The 23,444-nt window shown below is 44.0% G+C and overlaps 1 protein-coding gene across 1 annotated transcript in view; it reads left to right on the top strand.

The window, feature by feature from the left end:
• Nucleotides 1–1,823: 1,823 nt before the first annotated feature.
• The window catches only part of LOC142088143 (uncharacterized), a 33,114-nt gene continuing 11,493 nt past the window's right edge, over nucleotides 1,824–23,444 (top strand). Inside the window, exons 1-6 of the mRNA XM_075163144.1 lie at nucleotides 1,824–1,929; nucleotides 13,261–13,357; nucleotides 13,466–13,610; nucleotides 15,104–15,334; nucleotides 21,599–21,687; nucleotides 22,061–22,318. Coding sequence (XP_075019245.1) covers nucleotides 15,317–15,334; nucleotides 21,599–21,687; nucleotides 22,061–22,318 — 365 coding nt within the window. The 5' untranslated portion in view covers nucleotides 1,824–1,929; nucleotides 13,261–13,357; nucleotides 13,466–13,610; nucleotides 15,104–15,316. The remainder of the gene's footprint in view (nucleotides 1,930–13,260; nucleotides 13,358–13,465; nucleotides 13,611–15,103; nucleotides 15,335–21,598; nucleotides 21,688–22,060; nucleotides 22,319–23,444) is intronic.

The raw sequence follows: 23,444 nt of genomic DNA, 5'->3' as shown, positions 1-23,444 counted from the left end.
GCGGTCTCTGGCTGTGTCCCTCACTGCTGCTGCAGAGGAGAGACTAGTTTGTTTGCCTGTTATCTCCATGTCAGGCGCGTCACCACCAAACTTTACAGTGACTGCATGAGGTCTTCTGCACAACTTTTCATGAAAGAAAGGGCTGCAGCCTTATGCAACAGATGGGGGGAGGAGGCTGGTAGACCATGAAGGCAGACTTATCCTATAGCAATTCAAAACACTAAACAAATGCTGCCACGACTGGACTATAGTCACTCATACTCCTGCTTTGAGGATTAGGACTGCTCATGGAAAAATGTGTGTTGTGCTTTGTTTGGAACTCATCCCGCATGTTAATGTTGTGATGTATAGCCTCCGTCCTCCCCTTAAGTGTGTGGCTGGAGTGGTGAACATGCAGAAATGCTTTATATGGGGGAAGGTTCATGCTTGGTACAGAAAGAGAAGATTTCTAATAATAAACACATTTTGTGTGGGTGTGTGGTGAGTTGTTTGTTTGCTTGGTTGTTTGTGTTTTTTCTAAAGAAATTATTTGTGAAAGATCGTAAGTATGTTCCTCAGTGCATGCTGGTCATTGAATGCTAAACTATCCTACTGGTAGGAGTCAGCGTTGAGGGCTCTCCCAGTGCCCGGAATTCTCTTTGCCATCACTTCATGAGAAATGCATGATGGTGCAGGCCAGACGGCAGCGTGAAGTGTGCCCTGGAAGAGAATGGTTGCAGAAGCAGGGGCTTGCAGAGGATGCCCGGGCTGCAGTCTGCAGTCTGTGGTGGACTCTTAGAGTCCAAGTCCGTCGCTGGGTGAAGCAGGCTGACTCTTCAACCTCTGCAACAGCTGCTTCGACGGGGCCGCTTCTCTATCCCCTGTTTCGCTTCAGGAACCCTTTCCTCCACTGCTCAGTCTCTTTATTCGCCTCCTGGGATGCCCTTGCGAGCATTTTGAACATGTCGTCATCTCTGGAGCTCTTCTTTTTCCTACGTAGATTGGATAAGTATTTGCTTAACGACAATAGCAACCCTGTCCTTAGTTGCCATGAGTTGTCAGCTGTTGGGGGGAAGGAGAAAATGAGCTATTGTAAGAATGATGCTTTCATGCCAACTGGAACAAAGAGCTTGGGTTGCTCCCCCTTCCCCCTTTGTTTTAGCTTTAGCTTTCTGGTTCTTCCCAGTCTTGGAGACAGCAAGACATTTTCAAAATCTTTTGCTTCTGAAGAATGGGGGCATCAGTGTACCTTGAGGAGAAGAGTTTAGAAAAATTCAGTGTAAATGAGACTAATGTCTGCATCTGTTCTTGCAGAACCTTGTTGTGGCGAGGGGAAAACAATGGTGCATGCAGAGGCAAGGTGGTGTTTGTTTGCACGTTGGTACTGGCTGTCCTTAGTTAAGCAGGTATCCCTTTTCCAAAAGGCGTCAGACAAAGGCAGCTGTTGCATTGGAGTGGAAGGACACCACTGGCTCTGAATGGTACCATCCGTTATGAGTCACTTCGAGAGAACTGCGGTGCTGTGCAATTCTCTTCCCTAAATTAAAGTTGCTCTTATTTTTTGGTTCCCTTACCTTTCCCAACAACTGCAGTCAGCATAAATTGCACAACAGTTAAGTGACCCAACAGTCCAGAAAGAGGTATGCGAAACCCCATTTGTGCCTTGAATCATTTGTATTTTTGCAATCTCTGGCTGCTTTTTTTAATCTTCAGCTGCTGCTTTGCCACTACAGTGAGAGCTTGTGTTTCTGTTCTGTTAATTGGTGCAGTGCTGCAATCCTCGGTTAGGTGACCATGCAGGGTGGAGGGGAAGGGAGAGTGTTAAAAGGACAACAGCATAAGCAGCCAGATGGTATATGGTAGGACTGAGCAAGTAAAGAGGTCATTCTCACTCATCATTAAGGGGAATCCAGAGAGCCTGTACTTTTTCCAGCATGGCTTCTACTTGGGGTGAGTGAGCGATACTGCCTTTTGTTAAAAAAGAAAGTGGGGATAGTGTAGATGAATACAGCAGCCTTTGTGGGCTACCTGGAACTAGGCTGCCTTAGTGAATCAACTGTAAGGGCAAGAGGAGCTCTGACACAGTAGAAACATTCCCAACTTCAGCTCAGTGGTGCACCTTGTTTCATTGATCAGCACCATGGTCTTCAGACCATCTCTCCTCTGGCTGAACATACTGAGGTTGAGTGTTACGTTGGTCCTGTTTGGCTCCCTGATCACCTGCAGGAGGGACAGATTTCTTAAGTGATGCCCACAAAGTGCTGGTTTGTCCCTCATATGTGAGGGTTTTATATATCCCAGTTCAGGGAGCAGTAAGGTTTGGATTTCTGTGAGCACTCGGGTCACCCGGGACTCTGTTGCATCCTGTAGGCCACTGTTGGCAATGTCATCTGGATAACTGCTTTTGTGCATTTGTTCTTCACAGTGGCTGCAGCTCAGATGTGTCCTGCTGCCCACCTCTCCTCAGGGCAGGGAAACCAAAGGCCTGGGCACTGCACCAGGCAGGGGCATGACTGCTTGCCCTGGCAGGATGGGGAACAAAACATAGCGATGAGGAAGGAGATGCTCATGACTGGATCTGCAAAAGAAGGTCCCAGCTGCCCATCGGCACGATGAGCTCCGGTTGGGATGATGGCAGCACTGTGACATGCCTGTCAAAAGTTACACAGGCTGCTGGGAAACCAGGGGGATGTGGGGTGGGACCAGCCTCTGGCTTCTCTGGAAGAAAACTGAACTCCCATCTTCCTTGTGCACAACTGCTAGAAAATTCACAAGTAGCAGCAACAAAATTTGAATTCACAAGCAACTTTTTGGAGTTTGGGGTATTTGTTATGTTTGTTTTGTTGTTGTTCTTTAAGTGGAAACTTTTTCTGATTAATACATGGTAAATTACAGCTAACGATAAGTCCTAAAAGATGATATAGTATAGATCATACAATCTGCTGATAGAATCCAGGCCTGGGGTTATATTGAGGATTTGTCACAGACTGATCATAGTTTAGACTTTATCCACTATAGGTTTAGATCTGATTCTTAAAACTGTAATTCGTGCATGTGATCCTTTCTCTCCCTGAAGCCTCATTAAATGTATATTTTAGTAAATTGCTTTATGTTTCTAATACAGTTGACTGACCCCTAGTGCTTAAAGGAATTTCTTGTAACAGGACTGTTGGAGCTGCAATGCGATGATGGATAGCATCAAACTGTAAGACAGCTTGTGAGATGCATCAAATGTGAAGTCAAAATGTGTGCACATATGAGGGACAAATAGCCTCCAGCAACAAAAATAGTTCCCTATTGCCATATGAGTTAGTATGTCACAAGAGCATTAATCAATAGGTTTATTCCAGGAATTATTCTAGGGCTGAAGGGCAATCCGATCATCAGCAGAAGGATATTGGTGCTGCCAGAAACAAAGCTGCAAACAGCATAGGAATTTGAGAAAATGCATTCAATGCTGTATTTGTAATGGATTTACATATTTGTATAACTGCAGAATGAATTAATTATATTCCCACTGCTTACAAGGAAATCTGAGAAGATAATACTTTCCACTGATGATGATAATAAATGTGATCTGTATTAAGTAGTTAAAAATTGTTTGAGCCAAAATTCCATAAAAATTGGCAAATCATGTATGGGCAGTTTTTCCTGAAAACTGGCAAGAAAGTGAACTCAAGGAATCTTGCTGGAAATCTGTATGTTTAGCTATACTTCTAATGCTGCTGGAAAAAGCCAGGAGGTTTTATACTGGCTTATGCAAAAATACGTAAAATGATGAAACACTACAGGAAACTGAAATTATTTCCCCACCACCTTTATGTTGCTCAATGCAGCCGCCGTGCCAGCTACCTCGTATCGGGGCCAGGAGGCACAGCCACTTGGTCAGCCCCACTGGGTTCCTCCGTGCCAGGGCTGGGTCGGGGTGCTGCGGCTGGCAGGGCTGTGATTGCCTCTAGTCTGCACCACCGGCCCCTGGTGCCTGGGAAATACCTCCTCAACGGCTCTGTCGGTGCTTTCGGGTCAGGGAGGCTGAGGCGTTTCTTTCAGACTCCTGTGGGAGTTTCTGGTATTTCCAAAACAAGGTGGTTTTTTCACCCATTGAGAGGGGAAGCTTTCAAAATGAGAAGCTTTCAAAACCTTTTATGTATTTATGTGGATACAGAAAATAAAGAGATATCTTAATATGTATGTTTAGAGGTATATTTATCTGTAAAATAAAGAGATATCTAAACATACACATTTAGAGATGAGACTAAAGCCAAATCTACCTTTTAAACCCCAGATTGCCCTTGTCCCTTTCCATCCGGCAGACACGCAGCAGAGCCAGCTGCAGAGATAAGCGTCAGCCTCCCTGCGGCAGAGTGATTAAAACCTCCTGATCTGAACTCCCGCAGACTCCCAGCGCTTCTGATCCAGATCTGAGCTTGGTGGCACAAGCTATCTAGCACTCGTGCAGATAGCTGAACAGCAATCACGGCTGAGCACTAGAAAATGGAAAAGTGAGTCACATGAGGGAGATGAAAGCCGATGCTAAGTGCTGTGATTATTCTATCAAAACGACCGCTATAAACATGTCTTTAAAAAAAAAAAATCCTTAGCTAAACAATACCATCAGGTGATATTAACTGGTGACACTTTCTAATCTGGGATTGTGAACTAGCTGGCTTTGTGTATGCTTTGCTTTGCAGTGAACCGTCAGGAGCAGAGGGGTAGCTGCACTCGCCAGGCTGGAGGCCCACTGGGGTACAGAACACCAGCACTGGAGAGGGGCTAGCAGCCCCCTGACCACTTGTCACACAAAACCATTTGTGCCAGTACCGCCCTGGAAACGGTTTTGCCAGCGCCACAGTGAAGGGCAGGGGCGAGGCACAAGGAGGTACCCAGTTACTCCTTCTCGAGGCCCCGGGTGATCCCTGCCTGGCGGCAGCGGGGGAAGAGCGCCTTGCCATGGGGCTGCAGCGGGAGAGGAGTGTGGGACCAGGCGCGTAACGCCACTCGCTTACTCCTTAAACGGGCTTAGCAGAGGTGGATTCAGATGCAGTTATGTAATCGTGACAAATTGTTTGCTGCCAGAGCAGGAGACCTCATCTGTAATCCCCAGGGGGATTTTGTGACGCCGCTTCCTCTACCTGTGCTAGCAGCAGCCAGAGGTTCACTGCAGGCTGTAAAACCTGGCCAGAAATCAGAGTGAATTTTGGGGACCTTGGCTGGCATCATTTCTGCATCGTTGCTTGGGGTGGTAGTTTGAAACTTGCTTGTGTGTCTCTACATACACTGCATCTACATTGTTTGAGCTGCGCTGTTGATGTAACAGGCAAAGCTATGCTTGCACGAATTCAGAAGGCCGCTGTGGTTTTGGTTCAACATCCATGGCTCACGCAGTTACAGCTCCTACAAAACCAAAAAGTCCTATTATTTTAGTGCTTTGGGTGGATGAAACCCACTATTTTGCTGGGGTGGTTGCACTTGCAACTGCTGTCAGCAGCTCTCCTCACACACTTTGCTACCAGGCTGTTTTCTGGAACCCTCCTCAGTAGGAAAAGCCTCTCTGTCTGTAATCAGAGATATTGACTGTCCCTTTCAACAAATCCAAGAACAGGAGAGGAGGGAGAGATTTTTCTCGCACCACTGACTCTCTTCATGAAACCAGGAGAGTTAAACCCTAAAAAGTCTCTTTAAAATGTCAAGATGATGTAAGGTACCTGTGTCCCACCCTTCTTGGGTGTTCTTGGCTCCACTGTCCTTGACCTGAGTAATTTCAGTACTATTTGTTTTGAGTAATTTTGGTTTTGCTGCTGCATGTCCCTGTGAATAAGAAACAATGTTTCTATTGGCAACAGTTAGTTCTCCATCCACCCATGTCTCCTAAAGTATGATAAAAGCGCAGGATGAACTCTCCGTCTCTGACCGTTCCGGCGTGTGTGTGCGTTTTGTCACCCAAGTGGACTGAGAGCAACATTTCATTCTTCAAATGTTCACGTGTCCATGCTAATGGGAGAAGTCGTAAGATTTGGGTCTAGACTTTGAAGATACCCCAGTATTTGGATTTGGAGGTTTGGTTGATGCCACTTTTAAATCCAGCTCCAACTTCTGTAACTTGAGAACTGACTGTGTGAAATCACTGGGAGCTCCGCCATGCCTATTTGGGCGTTACAATTTCATACTCATAATTTCCTGGGTTTGAGATTCAGTGTTTCTATCTGAACCAACTTTAAGTAGGGAGAAGCAGGTTATTAATAAGGTTACCTCTCCAGGGATTATTTTTTTTCTTTGCATGTTCACATTTCTGGGAACTCCACACTGCAAAACTTTGGACGAAAGGTCTTCTCAGGTTTAAAAAAGCAAGAAGGGTTCTTACAAGTCTGTGGGAGGCATCTCTTTGGCATCCGTATGCTCTTGGCTGCAATCTTCAAGCCTACTGGGAAATGAGTGAGAATCTAGTCTTCTGCACACAGTATCAGAATGCCTGCTAGTTTTAAACTTATATATTTTTTAAATGGTTAAAATGTTTTCTGTTTAAGAAGAATTAATCTCACAAGAAGTATGTCTGCTGCAAATGAGAGGACTGCAATTCCCATAAACTTCTCCAAAGCTTGATGGAAGTTCCCTGCTAGATCTGTAAGCACACCCTATCAAGTTCTGAGTTATGGAAAGTATCTCTGTTGAGTTCAGATTTCATGACCATTTGTTCCTTGCACAGACTGTGATTTGTTTACTCTTCACTGAAATGTTGAATCACTAAATTAATAACATTTACTGATGTCAGTGGCTGCAAAAGGTAGAAGCTGTCACTTACTAGGAGTGTTAATAGACGTGTTGGATGACTTTGTGGGATGCCTAGCTTATTTTTGTTCTGCACTGCTACACAGCCATGGTTTTTATCTTGCTATATTCCTAGAACCAACAAGAAGACCTGCTCTTGCATCTCTCCCACTCCTCCTTTATTGCCTAGAAAGGAAAGTGTAATGCTGCTGCTTTCATGGGGGTGCGCACCTCTGTGGTAACAGGGCTGCATGGTGACGGTGACTAAAGGTCCTTCTGTGACTGCGTGCCTGCCCCATGGCAGCTTCAATTCCAAGTTCTGCTTTCGTTTTCCTAGATGGGGTACTCCCAGTCTATGCTAGAGTAGCTACTTCTTGATGCATGACTGTAGCAAGATAATTATCTGCTAATGTGAGATTCTTGCTTGTGCTGTGTCCAGGACATAGGTTGTTATTATTCCAGAACAGAAAAGTATGTATAAAGTATATACCTATACAGTATATATAAAAAGTATATACCTGAGCAGAAAAGTACTGATATTGTTTGCAAGTGAAATGAAGTGAGGCTGGAGTGAATGTTTTGTTGTTGTACGCTCACCTGGGTCTCGTTTCCTTTTTTCTCTCCTTAAAAAGGCACTAAGAGTCTGTATTAGAGAAACGAAACCCCTGAACTTTTTGTCAGGGTTACGTACTGGTTACATGATAAAAAAGGAATGTATATCTTTGAGCAGACCGTGGCTTACTTGACCTGGTGAAATCTTAGGGCCTGTGATCCTATGAGAATTAGACAAACTGTGGAGTTTGGACTTTTTCCTATGCATCCATGTTATTTTGTTCGGAGGCTCCCTTCACAGCTCTGCTGCTTCTATGTGACCCTGCACAAATCCCTAAACTTCTCAGTCCTTCAGTCTTCTGCTCAGTGAAATACAGAACATCTTGATTTATCCCTGCCTTACAGGGTTAACATGTGGCTTGTTTGCACTGTGTTGTGTGATCCCCTGATGAAAACTGTCATGTAAACTCTGATAATCCAGTATGCCCATACTAAAAGGCATGCAGTCTGAATAGTTAGATGTGCTTTCTTCTCGCTTTCAGAGAAGACAAGTCTTTCAACTTGTTTTGTTTTCAGATTTTGATCTTTAACCTTGATACTTATGATGGTCGGAAAAGGGAGAGGGTTGGCAAGTGTGTTTCTGGTAGAGATTAACCAGACCAAGACCAGTGGAGCAGCTGGGGGGGATCCCAGCTCTTTCCTGTACAGCACACCTAGCCCAAGAGTAAAGTCTGTCTCATGTCAACAAGGAAAGATTTGCCTTCACTTGGCAACAAGTCCATAATACTAAACTTGTTTTCTTGCTGTTCTTTCTCTCAGTATTGCTGGTATTTTCTTCACCTTCCTATGTCAGCTTTCTTCTCCAGGCACGAGGAGGGTCACCACTGTGTTCTCTTAACAAACTTGAGATAAGGAAGTAATGCTAAAAGTTAGTCTTTTAACAGCACTTAAGAATCCTTCTTTCCCCCCTTGCAAGAGGTGAGAGGATGATCTGGGGAAGTTTTAGGATTTTGTTTTGACTTTGATTTGCCGAGGTGTAGAAACTACATGAAGCAGCCTGGGGTTTTAGTTTCATTTATTCTGTCCTCTGGTTTCGTCATTTTGGAAATGTAAACAATGCACAAAGTGTCTTGTTGCAACATCTTCCGATAAGACCAGTATAAAAATTGGCTTGGTTACGTGATTATTTTAAATCCCCATTGCCATAATATTCTTTCTGATTAAGTAATTCAAAAGTATAGGTCCAAATCAAGATGTTCTTGATCTCTCTTGTTACCATAGTGGCTTCTACCGTAGAAAAGACTGTAAGACTTGGCCCACTTTCTGCAATGGTCAGTCTGCACTCCTACAGCTTAAATGTTAGTACAGTATTTTGAAAGAGGCTGATACCTTTGTAACACTGGGTGAAGTGCTGCAGCAGTACTCCCCTCCTTGGCTTGCCCTAACAGGGTGGAGAGGCAGGGTCCATACCTACCAGGCTAACCCCTGGATGCGCAGAGAAATGCTCACTGGGCATATTGTAAACGATTCCCAAACGATTCCCAAACATCCCAAAAATGTTCTGTCTTAGAGAGGTTTTGCATGCATCTGAGCAATTTCCTAAACAAAGCCCTTCATTTGTAAATCTGATACGTTTGCTATATACCAATAGGGCTATGGTAATAAACAAGTGACAGTTCTCACAATTAATGCCAGCACATGACTAGCCTCTTTTAGGCTAAAATAAGTAATTCCACGGTCTTGTGAGTGCGACTGTGAGGAAAGAGATTCCGAAATACTGAGTACTTGAGGGGATTAGCAAAAAATGCGAACGTTTGTCTTTCAGGTTAATAGCCTGTGTGGATGCTGTCATTCTGCCCTCAGGACCCTGTGGGTTGGCATCAAGGCTGTCTCTGAGCGTGTTGAGAGAAGTTAAAGTATTATTAATATGGGCCACATTCCACTGATGTGCAGCTTTGAGGTGCTGAGGACGCCCTTGTTAAAATCTTGGCAGATCATCACAAGCATCTTCTATGCTTTTGGCCTGAGGGAGGTGTTCCTTCATGAGCTGCATTAGTCAGGGAAAAAGGGGAAGGTTTCAAAACAAAGCTAAAGTTCAAACTCAGAAAAAAACCTCTTTTGCCTTTTTAAACTAGCGTATGGTTCTGGGGCATGTAGTTGCAGGCATGTGCGAAGCCACAGGAGTCATGAGGAAGGGTGTAAGGCTTGCTGAGAAGGGAGCTCTCGAGCTTTCTGCATGGTCTGACAAGTACTGACTCCCCTGTTAAAGACTTGCACTTTGCCAGGAAGTTTTCCAGCTCAAGCAGACATGTTCCTAGCAATAAGAAAAAACAACTTACTGAACTTCGATGAACTTGCAGAAAATATCTGAATTTTTACTGTAAAAACCTTTTCACCATGCAAGTGAATGGAATGCGTGGGGCTTTATGACTAATGGCAAAAATTTTAGAGCAAAATGAGGCTGTCATGAAGTCAAAGTCTGTTCCTTAGCACCTGGCCTCCCTAGGAGGCTGCTTAGGGGGCATCCTCTTTGGTTGGCCTCTTGCAGCTGCATGAGGAACATGTTGAAGTGTTAATATAATAGATACCAGTTCTGCTTGCTCTTCAGTGAGGAATCTCAACAGCTGGGTGAACGTATCAGAAGCAGTGTCCTATGCAGTCTTACCCTATTAGTCCCTGTCTTTTAAGGATAGGTTACATACAGATGAATGTTAATTCTTTGGAAAGGAAACAGACAGGATAGCAATTTAAAAAGCATTGTGGGAAAAAAGAGAATCCCTGTTACACTAAAACTTTCTATCTGTTGTGCGTTTACTTTGAACAAGAATGCTGGAAGCTGGTTTAAGTGAGTTAAAGCAGGTTTAAGTTCCTCTCTGCTTTGCACTAAGTGTTTTCAACCCCAGCTCTCATGTACAGATAGGTAAATCCAAAGAAATTATAATTATAGTATATAGTTAGCTTTTCTCCCCACCTCAAAGCTTGGAATCTGGTCATTTTTACAGTTTGTAGAAATTCGTAATGTTGTCAGGCCTGGTAAAGCAATACTAACTTCTGCGTAGCTGGGGACCTCCAATCCCCACTGTATTCTTCACAAGAGGCTATTCCTGACCACTGTAAAGACTCAAGTGGTTCCTGGAGTGGTCACCAGTTCAGGCAAGGTTGTAGTTTGAATATTGCTATGGTTTTTATGCCGGAACTTCCTGGTGAGTGGGACAGCAGCTGAACCTGCTGGTCTGCTCTGGCATTGGTGATAGATCTGCTTCGAGCAGGAGGTTGGGCTGAGTAACATCCAGGGGTCCCTGCCGACCCATGTTTTGGGGTGCTTTGTGGTAGTTCATGGAGGTGACACTGAGGTTCAGTAATACGCAAAGCCAAGCAAGCAGGCAAGGTGCGGAAAACGGACTGAATAATTAGCATAGCATTAGGCCACAAAGGGGTGTTGAGGGATGGCAGTTGGGTTCACATGCCTGTACATATGCTGGGGTTTGCCTACTCCTACTGTATTAAGCTAGAGGTGAAAAGATGTAATTCTCCATCTCAAGAGATATCCAGCCTGCTTGAAATGTTTATAGCCGTTAAAGTTTCTCTGTTCAGAACAGGCCAAAAAGATTGGTGTGCTTTGGATGAGTGTGTCTCTATTCATATTTCAAAAAATGCGTGCATCTTAAATTACCTTCTGCAGGCTGCTATGAAGAGGGAAGTGTCAGGGAAGGGCCTTTATACATTTGTAAAATGATACATCACGCTGATGTTGTATTTGTCATCTGATTTTGAAGCACAGACAGAGGAGAAAATGTTTCCTATTTTAAATCTGTCCAATTACTCTACCTGTGAACAGTTTATGAATTTGGTTGGCCTGCTGTAAATCTGAGAGGGATTCTTTGGACAAAACACGTAGTGTATTTTGTACAGTTTTAGCTGAAAACAAGTGATCTTTTGAACTATCCACTTTGAAAGGATGTTCACTGGCTAAATTCAACAAAAATGTAACTGCGCGTTGGGGGGTGGTGGTGTTAAGAGAAGTCTGAAAACAACAGTATTTGCTGTTAAGAGAAAACTTTCATCAGGGTGAAGAGAAATTATTTGGGATTGATATTGAACTGCAAATAAAGTGGGGAAAAATCAATTCTGCCCCATAGCTTATATTGGTAAGCAGGGGATGGTCATGCTCAGCAGCTCACTGCACAGAGAAGAGAAACTACAAAAATTACTCAGGACTCCCTTGTTCTCTCTGATGCATTTGCAGGGGGTTTAGCAAAAGAAGTCTGAAAAGCTTGGTCATCACCCCCATTTTCTTCCCTATGGGGCCTTCAGGTGGATATAATGCTGTGCTTCCAACTATCATCCTGCACTCCACTAATAACATCCTGGGCCAGGGCTCCCCATCCTGGGGGCTGTAAGAGCTCTCCTGTGTGGGAAGCAGCACCGTATTTGCAGCTTTGAGAGCGCGTTGGTGGCAGCAGCAAGCGTGTCCCCAGCAGCCGTGCTGGCTGCAACCCACCGCTTTGGCAGGGGAGGAAGCCACAGCCCAGCCAAGCCCAACGGAAGGGAAGCGTCCAGCCCAGGGAGGGAGAGTGATGGTGTGCTGGGGTGGCAGGAAGGTCTGCTGCAAGGAGGAATTGTCCGGCCAAGATGGTCTCCCACAAGAAATCTAGGGCATGTTTAAAGTTGACTTGGTTCAGCATCTGCCAAGGAGCCTCACTCTGTCCCCGGGGGCCTTGTTGAGACAGTCAACAGGGGTATGCTGGAGCAGAGCTAAGCCCAACAGCACACAGCTGTTTTACCATCGTAGAAAGTCTAACTTACGAAGAGGAATTTTTCCTTGTTGATTTGTATGATTTTCTTTGGAGAGGGATGGTCCTTTGGGCTCTCTTCTTTTTCACTCATCTGTTAAAAAGCCCCATTTTGGGACATCCCAATTCTTCCAGCCAAGAAGAGCTGGATTCTGCTCCTGGCTTGCTCAGAAGTGGTTGCTCAAGAGCAAAATGAAGCATTCCTGTCAGGAATTGGATGCACAACATCCAATGCGCTCCTGGGGTCAGAGAAATAGGTCTTAGGCTCGAAGAGAAATCCTTCGCATGGCAGTACATTACGTCAGTACAGAAATGGACCATCCAATTTTGCATTCCAATATGAAACACAGCAGCCAGGTGATACGTCCAGCAATATGCAAGTTTAATAAACTTCCTGTTCGACTTGCAGACAGAATAAATAGTTCCATGATGTCTGCTTAACAAATCCAAGTTGCGCACCTCTCTATATTGCAACTAGAACCGCTACGGTTAAGGGGACTGTCAACATTTCCCATCTGGATGGATGATTTAGCTGCTTTGCTTCACATTAGGGCTAACTTGGCATTTGACTTACCCAGTGCTGCTACAAGATTTCTGTTTTTACCGAGTATAATTTGCATCCACTGGCTATGTCATTCTTGGGCTTGAAAAAGGAGTTTTAAGCAGCATTAGAGTAGAAGGAAAATTAATATTCAAACACATAATTTTGCAAATCCCTGCAGAACAAGCAGAAACTTAGAGGCAGACACACACAGAGTCTGGAGATGGCAAACATTCCCCCCTCCTTGCTTTTAGTTTTAAAAAGGTCCATGGGATTGAACTATTACTCATTAGTGTCTGCCCCCCCAGCTTTCTGTTCCGTACCGGACGTGCAGTGTTTGTATAGAAAGCAAACTTATTGCACTGTGTAATAAGATTTGAATGCAAACATTTAATTAACGTTATCTATTCAGAAGCATTGTTTAAACAAAAGTTAACCTTTCTGTGCCAAAGCTGAATGAAACTGAAGGTTAGTTTTTTTGTTCCTCTGACCAGTGCCATGGATTGATGTGCTGTTGATACAATCGCTTTCTCAGATTTCACGTATGGAAGTCTATGATGGTGTAGTAACTTCATTAATTTGGCCCGTACTGATTCAGTTGAATACTAATATTTTGACTTTATTCCCTAGGAAATATTCTTCCTGCTGCACAAACTTGGAAAGCGTGACCATCCCTGTGGTGTGAGCCACATTTATGACAAGCTTTCGGAAAGATAATATTTCACATGTAAATACATGACTGTTGGTTCTTAACACTTTCTGTATTATCAGAAAGAGATATGGGTCCTCATTGTCCTGTGGTTTTTGAGGGTTCCTTTCTTTCCCTTTTTTTTAGTACCCTGAGATTTATATTTCTGCGTGCCCTGTGACTCAGGAGGGACAAGGATATGAGTCCTGTGTGCAGCCGACCTCGCCTGGGCTGACCCAGAGTTTTGAACCTTCGGCCCCAGCACAGAGGATAAGGATGCATATCCGCAAAGGTATTTAAGCAACCAACTCCTTTAATGCCTTTTTGCGTCTAACGCCCTGTAGTTGATCCACCAGCCTCCATGAAATAGGTATGTGGAGAAGCTGGACGTCGGTTACACATTGACTGACCCCCCGTAGTCAGTAATCACTGAGGTGGAGTCTGCCTGGTTATTTCAAGGAGGAGGAGGAAACTGGGCTAGGAATTATGTTTTGTGAAAATACAATACAAATTCCTAACCCAGTTTTCAGTCAGGAGAGCATGTTATTGTTGAATAATTGATACCACTTCATGGTAGCTTATTTTCTGTGCCTTAAGGGAAATTCAATTAAGTGAACTTCTATTTTAAAACACTGCTCTTTCCTGTCACTGGTGAAGCAATAACAATTACAGAACATGGGATTTTCTGGGAGTCTTGGTTGTTTGTTCTCATTGATATTAATTTTGCTGCCTCTATTCGAATCTTATCTATAATACTCCCTGAGGCAGCCCACTAGAGACCTAACTGATTTCACTGGTGACTCCAGGCTGGTGTGTACTTGCTGCCCGCTAAGGCAAGCAGAAAGGCACGTCCCACAGCTGCAGGAGTTAGTGCTAGAGGCGCTATGGCCCTGATGAATAGGGCTGTACATGACAGTAGGTGAGGGTTGTGGCGTACTCTACCCATGGGCTGTTGCTGACATCCAGATGAGCTCGTTTCTCTACATAGAGAACTGCTTCTGTCACTAACCAGCCCAGAAACCAAAATGTTCACAAGTGGTGCAAGTCCATTGTCTAGTCCTTGCCTTTCCACGCTCATTACAGCTCAGCAAATGCAGAGATTTGAATCTAACATGACAAGAAGTGTCAGAATCGGGGATTAATTCTCTGTGAAATAATTTCCGTGATGGGATGCTGCCAGGAAGCTTGACTCTGCATTCCTTGGACACCCCAGATTCCCACAAACTGTGAGGAGAGAGGACTGTGTGGGCAAGGAATGCGGCATGAGCTTGTAATCTTTTCAGCTAGATAGAGATATCTTAGTACATAAGTGGGATGCTCTCAAGAGCCTGCTGTGCCAAAAAGGCGACCCTTCTAGGACTGGGACCATTTATAGAATGCTGATTTTTAGTGCAGAGCACGTTTTTATAACTGACTTCTATAAATGTTAAATACCAGGCCAATTAAGCTTGACAGTGCTGACAGAGTCTTAATTAAATCAGTGTGAACAATATCAGTCTTGCATAACTCTGTTTCCATCAAAAGCCCCAGAAATTATGATTTTTTTCTTTGTCCTTTGTAAGAGATGAAGTTCTGACAGCTTGTTCCCGTTTCCAGTACTGCTGGTTCATTAATTTGTGTCCATAATTCTGAGCTTTCTACTCCACTCCCATCTCTCTTTGGTTCTCTGTTTTGCTTCCTTAGCGTTGACATTTTGGCTCATTCCCTACAATGCTATATACTGGCTACAGAGAATTCAAGTGTGCCTTTCCTGTAACCCTTCTGTCCCTCCATTTATTGGCACAGCGTACAAACCTGCAGTCCTTCAACAAGGATGGGTCTTGCAAAACACTAACTACCAAGAGCTTGTATTTGGTGTTCAGCACTTCTTTTTTATTTGAAGACTGAGTCCCTAGGCAAAACTGTCATTTAAGCACGGTGGAAATTCAGCATGCAAGTAGAATTGCTGAGCCAGGGCCACTCCGGGATTTGGCAATCCACGTGACTTCTGTGAAACGCATGCCGATTAATTACTGGGTATGTAAGAGTTAAAGGTAATGTAATGTCTGGTCTTGCTGTCAGAGTCTCCTACCTGTCTGCCCATGCACAAGGGGGACTGCTTGCATGCCAACCTTTGAGTCATGCAGCAAGACAAGGGCAGCCACACGTGCGAAAGAGCACAAGCTAGGGCAAAGTCCTCCGGTTTCTGCACGGACGAGGGGCAAAAATCCTGGCAGGCCCCCTGGTAGTAGCTCACTTCTTTCTCTGGTTTTGATACCTGCAATTCAATACCCACCAAAGCAGCTGTTACCTGAGGTGAGGGCAGGAAACGCTCATATGATTTTTGCAACTTCAGCCTGCTGGGCTCCTCTCCAGGGGACCGCAACACTGAATGGTTGTCCCCCCCTGTCGCCGGATGGCTGGGGAGCACCTGCTTTGTCAGCGGGGAGCAGACAGCAGGAATCTGGCTTCATCTGGCCTGATGCCACCCGTGGGTCCCCCCAGGAAAAGGAAATTCCCAGCTGCTCCCAAGGACAGCTTGAAGTCCTCTATTTTTCTGGAAATGGTGCAAGGGGAACTTAACCTGGACGTGATAGCTGGGATCTGGCCTGAAGTCTCCTCTTCAACTCAAGAAATAGTTTGCCTGTCTCTCTCTCTCTAAACATTTTTGGCTGTCTCTGCTTAAAAGCTTTATATAATTTCACAAAACTACTCACACGTCCAGCACTGCAAAACAGATAAACAGGGAGAGGAGCTGAGTGTGTAACAAACTGGAATACAACCAAAAAATACTTACAGCCTGTGATCAACTTGGTAGCACAAAGGGACCACCGGGGGTGGTCACAAGGGTTGACTTGAGTTCTGCTCGCTCTCTCTCTTCTGCTTGCTTATCCCATTTACATCCTTGATCTCTGAGTTAAACATTCTGTGATGACTTAGGCTTGATCAAACCTTCAGCTCTTGTGAGTAAATGTTGTTAGCGTCTTCAGGGAACACGTGGATTAAGTTCTCAGGGTCTTGAAAGAGCCACCATGTCCTGAAATCCCATTTCTTAGACTGTAGTTCATCTTCTTGTTTATTCTCCCATTTGATTTTGTTCGGAATCAGACCGCACGATGTAGAATGCAAATAAAGAGGTTTTGTGGAAAACTACTAGAAGATTTTAATCTTCTGGTCTTATCTCTCATTCTAGACGTATCCTGAAATGACTCGTTCTTTCTTCTCTTTTTGTTTCACAATGTAAGCATTTCACAGAGGAGGTGACATCTTTCAGTGCTTTAGCATTTCATCTCCCTATGTCTTCACATTTTTTTCCACTTTCTCATCTGCATGTTACCAACTTAATTAAACTGCACAATGACTTTAAAAATACAAACTCTAACAAAGACTAACGAGGATGTTTCTTGGCAGTTGGTCATTGTTTTGCCTTGGGCCCATAGCTTCGCTTGCCACCCTCCACTGAGCGCTGAACCCATGCTTGTGTTTAGAGATAACTGCTCCGAGCATGATTATATCACAGTTTCTGTGTATGCTTTCAGGAGGGTTTAATGTTGTATAATCTGCCTATTATAACCACATTTCCAGACAATAGCAGGCTGCAGAATACAGTGCAATAAAGTGTTAGCAAATCTTGTTCCTGTTCATTCCCTGTCATTATATTTAGGTTCTGATGAGTTGGTTCAAGAACACACAGGGAAAAAAACCCCATGAGCTCAAAGCAATGGCTGCAAATGTAACCAGTTTTCTTAGTCCACAAGCAAAGATGACATGGCCTCTAGCCAGGTACGTGATATTTTTCCATCTGAATCTGTCTGCCAAAGCAGCATAAGCTTAAGTAAGACCTTTTTTTATCTAATCATGCAGATTGACTAATCATGTTGATTTGACTGGACCAGCTTTCAATAAATGCATTGGAGAATAATTTCAGCAGCTATCATCTTTCTCTGTGGGATTTCAGGTAAATTTCTGCAGCTCAGTGTGTCTTGCAAGTATGAGCAAGCGGAGTCTGTTGAGAGCAGAGGAAGCTTCCCATTCTTATTGTCGTCTTATGACCTGCTTTCCACAAGGAATACCACAATGCTAATTACTTTCATAGCAGAGCAATTTGTCATGATTTACTTGTTTCTTCTATAAGCATAGTTACTAGTTGAAGGAGTCAAATTCCATTCAAGATTGAGTATAAGTTGACTTTGCCTTAGTTTCCTGTCTTGTTAAAGATATAGCTGATGTTTAAAGAGTTCGGAAGTCATGAGAGACCTGTTCCTTTGAATTCCTGTAAACAACCATCTTTAATTTCTGAGTGCCATGTGTCAGCAAAATCCTGAAACCATGCTGGTGCATGGGTCACAACCATCTCTTGCAAGACTAGAAAGGATCTGATCTTGTCTCAAATTGTACTCCTGGTTCCTAGAAATACTCTTGCTAAAGATAAGCAAAATGATGTGATCATGGATGTCCACTGGGTATTCTGGATTGAATGAAATCCTTGTGTACCATGGGAATGGTCATAGAATAAAAATTCCAGATGGGCTCATCATAACACAAACATTTACTGAGGTTTCAAGCTGGGACATCTGGGAGAACAACTATGGAGCAAAATGCTTAAAAAGAAAAGGTGTGCTCATCCTGACTGGGGAAAGCTCTTACATCAGAGTGGCCGGGACCCCTAATTGAGGGGAAATGCCCTCTTCCTACCTATTGGGTGGGAGGAGGGGTCTGTTGGGGAGTCATGTCCCTGGGGAAGGGCATCATGGAAATCCTTGGTGCCTGGGCGAGGCTTTAGAGCAATGTTCCCTGTTTGTCTTCATTAATACTTAAATTTATTGTGTGGAGAATAGAGCCGACCTTGAGTTTGCTCTATATGCCATCTACAGGTATTGGGATGAGAGAGACTTCTCGTCCTGCTGAAGCTGTCTTTACGCTTTGCATTTAATGTAAACAGTGTGTTTAGAAATGTATTGTCTGTGGCAGATCTGACTTCACAACCAAATTCTTTAAAATAAAATGTTTAGGGGGAATCATGTGTCAGCTGCCTAGCACTGAAATGTATGGAATGGAATTAAGCAAACCTTTTCTTAATTAAAAAATGAAAATGGATTCTGAACTTTATCTAAGGGTCACTTTGGGATGATTTCTAGACAGAAAAAATCTTGGCTTTCTGGCAGGACAGCTGTGAGGGAGTGTTCTATTCATTAGAACACAATTTGTCCAAGAAAATACGTTCCAAGTCCTAATCAATTTAGATGAAAACTTGCTGGACAGGGTTCAAGCAGGCCAGTTATGGAGTCTTATAAAGCCAAATCCACATGTCTCAGTGGGCAAGAGGCAAGATAATCTTAGCTTACAATGGAATGTTTAAATTTATGCAGCTAAGACACTGACATAGGCAGAAGGGTTGGTTCTTTTGTGGTTTTTTTTAACCAGAAACATGTGAAGAATTAGAATTTTTAACGAAAGGGAATGTCCCTTTAAGATATAATCACAGTGAATGGACTGTGGCCAGATTCATCCTTGCTTTAGCGTCTATAGAAAGATTTTTGGAAAAGACCAGCTTCCAAAGCACTAGAAACGTAGGTGTGCCTCCAAATGAAGGTCCTTGGCATCACAGGCTCTTGCAGAGTTTTATAATTCCCAGCTGTATAAGAATTTTTTTTTTTTAATGAACTGCTTCAGCAGTGGAAATTCAGCAGTTTGGAGAAGCTGTTGCATAGTTAGCCCTTGGGAAGGTGACACCATGCACGGCATTGTTCAGCCGTTAAATGTACGCTCTTTATGATGACACGTTGCTACTGAGCACAGAAAACCACAGGGTAACACACCCCCAGCCTTCCTGATGTTAATGGTAACTATTTTAGGGTTTGCTTTTCTGTCATTCAGTTAGTTTCTCCATTATTGCAGCTAGTGTTTCAGGCTGGAAAAGGGTACTTAAATAACTTTCAAACAATGCATTTGCAGATCCAGACTAAAAATTCCCATAGGGATGAGATATAACCTGAGCAATCCTTAACCTGGGGAATATTTTATTTTTTAACTTGAAATGGTTTTCTAACTTGCAGGGTCTTAGCCAAGGTTAATCTCCACCACAAACATGAATCAAGTGCGTCTTTCTCAGTAACTGTCGATGCTTGGTAGAAAGCCACAGCAGCAAGTTGATCTCTGAAGTGCCAGCTTACATCTGCCTCTTTGCTAGTGGATCCCCTGCTCTCCTGCATCCGTCACTGGTAAGTGACAAACATGCCATTTCTCCTGTCTCATCATTCTCTTCTGGCACTTGAAGGCCTCCACTGACTTCAGGGAAAAAAAAAAAATCGTCTTTCTAGCTGCAACTGGCCCTGTCTACACCACAGGACAGTCCTTCGGTCCCTAACTTGTTGCTTGCCAGCCCCCTCCTGTCCAGGGACCGAGACCTGAGTCAGGAGCCGACTCCTGTAATTTCAAGGGACAGTGAAACACCCCCTCTGTCGGTCCTCTTCTCTCAAACACCATCCACACCACCGCCCATGCACCTGCGTCCACCCTCTTGACTTGAAGGGGGATCTACCCACAGGACCAGGGCTGGATGTGAAAGAAAAGGAGCATACAGTATTGTTGAGCAACTTGTGGTTAAAGTCACAAACTCTGGAGGCTCCTTGACTACTGTAAACGCCAGCGGTTCGTTGTCCCACAGCCTCTTCCTTCCTTCACGCCCCACTCTGCCAAGTCAGCCACCTGAGACTCTGCTCATTGCTCTTGTTTTCCCTGGCTCTTCTCACTTGTTTACTTAAAAATCTCTTTTCCCTCCCTTGCCCTTCATTTGAATTTCTTGCAGGAGGGTCTTATAAGGACACCTACTTTAATCAGAATTTCCTGTGAGTTCATAGGCAGGCAGCTTTTTTGGTTTTTGCATGTTTTGAAATAAAAATCTAACATTTCTTAAATGCCCCTTCCAAAACTCTGCTTTAAAACAAACCCTTTTCTTACAGAAAGTAATGGCTTTAAAGCCCCAGCTTAAAAGACAAACTCTGTACAGAGGAGGAGGGGTACTTTGGATGCAGCAGGACAGCCTGTCACCCAAGGGAAAACAGCCGACATGCTGCTGAAGCTGACTGCATATTTTCATTTTCAAAAAGCACTCAAGACTAAAACCACCTGTGAGCAAGTCTAGCCTCTCCGGCTGATTTAGTAGGGCCTAGTGCAGAGTGTCCTGTCAAAAGGCACGCTTATTTTCACAAGGCAAATGAATCAGTTTTTATGTGGCAGGGCTACAGCTCATTGGGATGAACTCATTAAAACTTTGTAAAACAAACTGCAAGCGAGAGGTGCAATATTTCATTATTCAAACCCGGAGAATAGACAGGCGTCCTATGGAAAAGTGAGTCATATTCTCTGTGGTACATTCTGTTCATTCTGTTATAATAAACACGAGTGTTTGTTTGCTGAGCCCATTAGCATCCAGCTATAAACTTGATTAGGAGGACAAGTTCCTCGGCCCGCTGCTGGGTTAGCGTGTGCACTGCCGTTTGGTTGCTCTGTTGTATAACAGCACCAGTCATGTCAGACTGCTATTCTAAAAGGAAATAACAGCACTTTCCTCATTTCTTTCAAATGCATCCCAAATTTCTATTAAAGACATCAAAGCAATGACTCTAATACTTTCCATGCTTTCCGAACGACTCATCTTTTAAAGAAACTGCTGGGAAATAAGGCACCACCAAGGTTCCTTAATTTCAGGGTTTGAGACTTTTAAGAATCGCATGGAAAAAAGTCAAAACAAGAAGCCACAAGCCCACCTTCTCGTAAAACCCTCTGCCATATTTTATATATTAGTATTCATTTCTGTGCTACTAGTTTGAGTTGGTTTTACAAGCTACATGCCAGAAGATAAAACAGGTCGTTAGTCTACTTCATGATTGCTGAAGGTGAATTAGCTGATCAAATCTATTTATTGCTACCATTGTTGGAAGATGATGGCCAAGGGAATGACTTTTAAATACAATGATTGTTGGCTGCATCTAGAACCAGTAGTGAGATAAGGGATTGTCTGCTGGAGACAAAGGGACTTCTGGGAAAGAAGTTTCTACACAGCATAAATAGCATTTTGGAAATTTGACTCTTGCCCAGTTGTAAGAATGGGCAAGGTCTCCAAATTTTTAAATGCTTGCTGTATTTCTGATGACTGTAGATGGGGTGGGAGGGATTACTGCTGACTTCAGCAGGAAGAGAGTTGGAGATTAGCCATGGGTTAGAAACTCGTTGGGTTATAACTTGAAGTGTTTCATCTATTTCCATAGAATCACTTGCTTATTACAATTATTTGTTCAGCGCAGTGCTCCAGGAAGTGAGGTTACTATCCTGCAATATCTGAAAGGAAGGGCTGAGGACGATGAGTGTCTGCTGTCTGGCTCTGACAGGTAGGCATTCCCAGCTTCTGGGGTGCATGACGGTATCCTTAGGACTGCTCATTTTGCTGACTTTTTTCTTCCACCTTCTATCCACGTGTCAGAGGGGCAGTGGCATGTGGTTGCAGGCTCGCTCTAGCGCAATATGGAGCATGCACTGAAAAGCTGTGGAGTAACAGCATGAGACTTGGTAAAATGGCTACTTCACTCCTCAAACTGAACCTACCTTGGGGCACTAAAGTAGGAAATAAGGAGTCTTTTGTCTTTTTACTATGGCAAATATCTGGTGATAGTTTTGGGGGTCCTTTCTGTCCCTGATGATAATTTTTTAAAATAAATTCCTCTTCAAGGTATCCAATTACTAAAGTCCATTCCTCCTTTTAAGTCCTATATTGCAGGTATTTTTAGCAGTCAAGGAAAACCCTGTATTGTTCCTCCTCAAAGTCTCCTCATGCCATTCTTTGTTGACGTGGAGAAATGCTTCAGAGCCATGTCAGATACTTTCCACGTGCAGCTGCATGGACAAGCCAGCCCCAGGAGCCAGTCCAGCTCCAGGTTCCCACCCAGCAAGACGTGTCCCATCACACAGCGAAGCAGCAGCCGAAGGCTCTCCTCACCCACTGCAGTGCCTCAGCTTACCTCTGTGAGTCATGTGGTGCAGGAGGGCCTCTCTTAACTGTAAATGGGATGTTTAATAAACCTCAGGGTTTTTAATCTTTAGATGTTCACAGCTATTCACAAAAAATAAAATACGCAGTCCCAGCTAGATGCTGGGAAAAAAAAACATAGCATTGAAGCATTGTACTTGAGCAGGGCCAGGATCTGTCGGGGTATTCTCTGGCAGGAATTGAACGGTTGGCATTGTATTTTTCTAGGTAGAACACAAGAAGTTTATCAATAGAGCCCGTTGAATCCAGAGCAGCCTGAAGTCTTGTAACATCCCCTGCACACACATGCCTGTGTTGCAGGTGGAAACACCACGTTTGAGAAATGGAGAATGACTTGATGTCTGCTATTTAACCCTTACTTTTCCCTACCAGTAACTGTCGTCTTCCCATCGTGGAAATTGTCACCCTGTGGACACGTGGTTGAAGTGATTTTTTTTTTTTTTTTTTTTTTTTTTTTTAATCTGCTCTCCCTGGAGAAAGGGATGCTGCATGTGCGTGGGTGCTTAGACCAAAGCAGGGGATGTTGGGAACTGCAGGTCCCGGTCTTTGCTGTGCTAGCTCCCAGTGAGGCATGGATGCGTAAAGCCGTTTGGTATGTGCTGCTGCAAGAAATACATGTGCAAGCATGACGTGGTATCTGTGGGTGCAGGAGCATCTCTTTGGGAACTCTAACGTTTGGTTTGCTGACAATATAGCTCCAGTGAAGAAGCTTTTAGTTGCTTCCTGCCTCAGTTTGTTTATCTGTAAAATGGGAATAGGGAACTTCCTAGAGAACCCAGAGCTAAATTTTTAATTATTCATAGCTTTTGCATACCCTTGAGGAGAGTATAAGCTGTAAATCTCTGAAGCTGCATACCAATGTTTCTGTGGCTTAAGCATCAGGGGAGTCCCTTGTCCAAAGATGCTGCTGTATTCTCCTGGCTGTATGTTTTGTGGCAAGCCTGTGTTCAGACCTTGGCATGCGGAGTCTCAGCACCTGGACCCCACAACCCCTTGCTGTGTGCAGACCCCCGGTATTTTTTCTCTGTGGAGCCTGTCCTGCCAGGGGCTGCAGGTTCGCAGTTGGAGCTAGGAAGGTGCCTATCGAGTGCGCTGTGCTTT

The sequence above is a fragment of the Calonectris borealis genome, chromosome 14, assembly GCF_964195595.1.
Source record: "Calonectris borealis chromosome 14, bCalBor7.hap1.2, whole genome shotgun sequence".
NCBI lineage: Eukaryota > Metazoa > Chordata > Aves > Procellariiformes > Procellariidae > Calonectris > Calonectris borealis.
The sequence above is the reverse complement of the archived record's forward strand: the minus strand, read 5'-3'. Positions and strand labels throughout refer to the sequence as shown.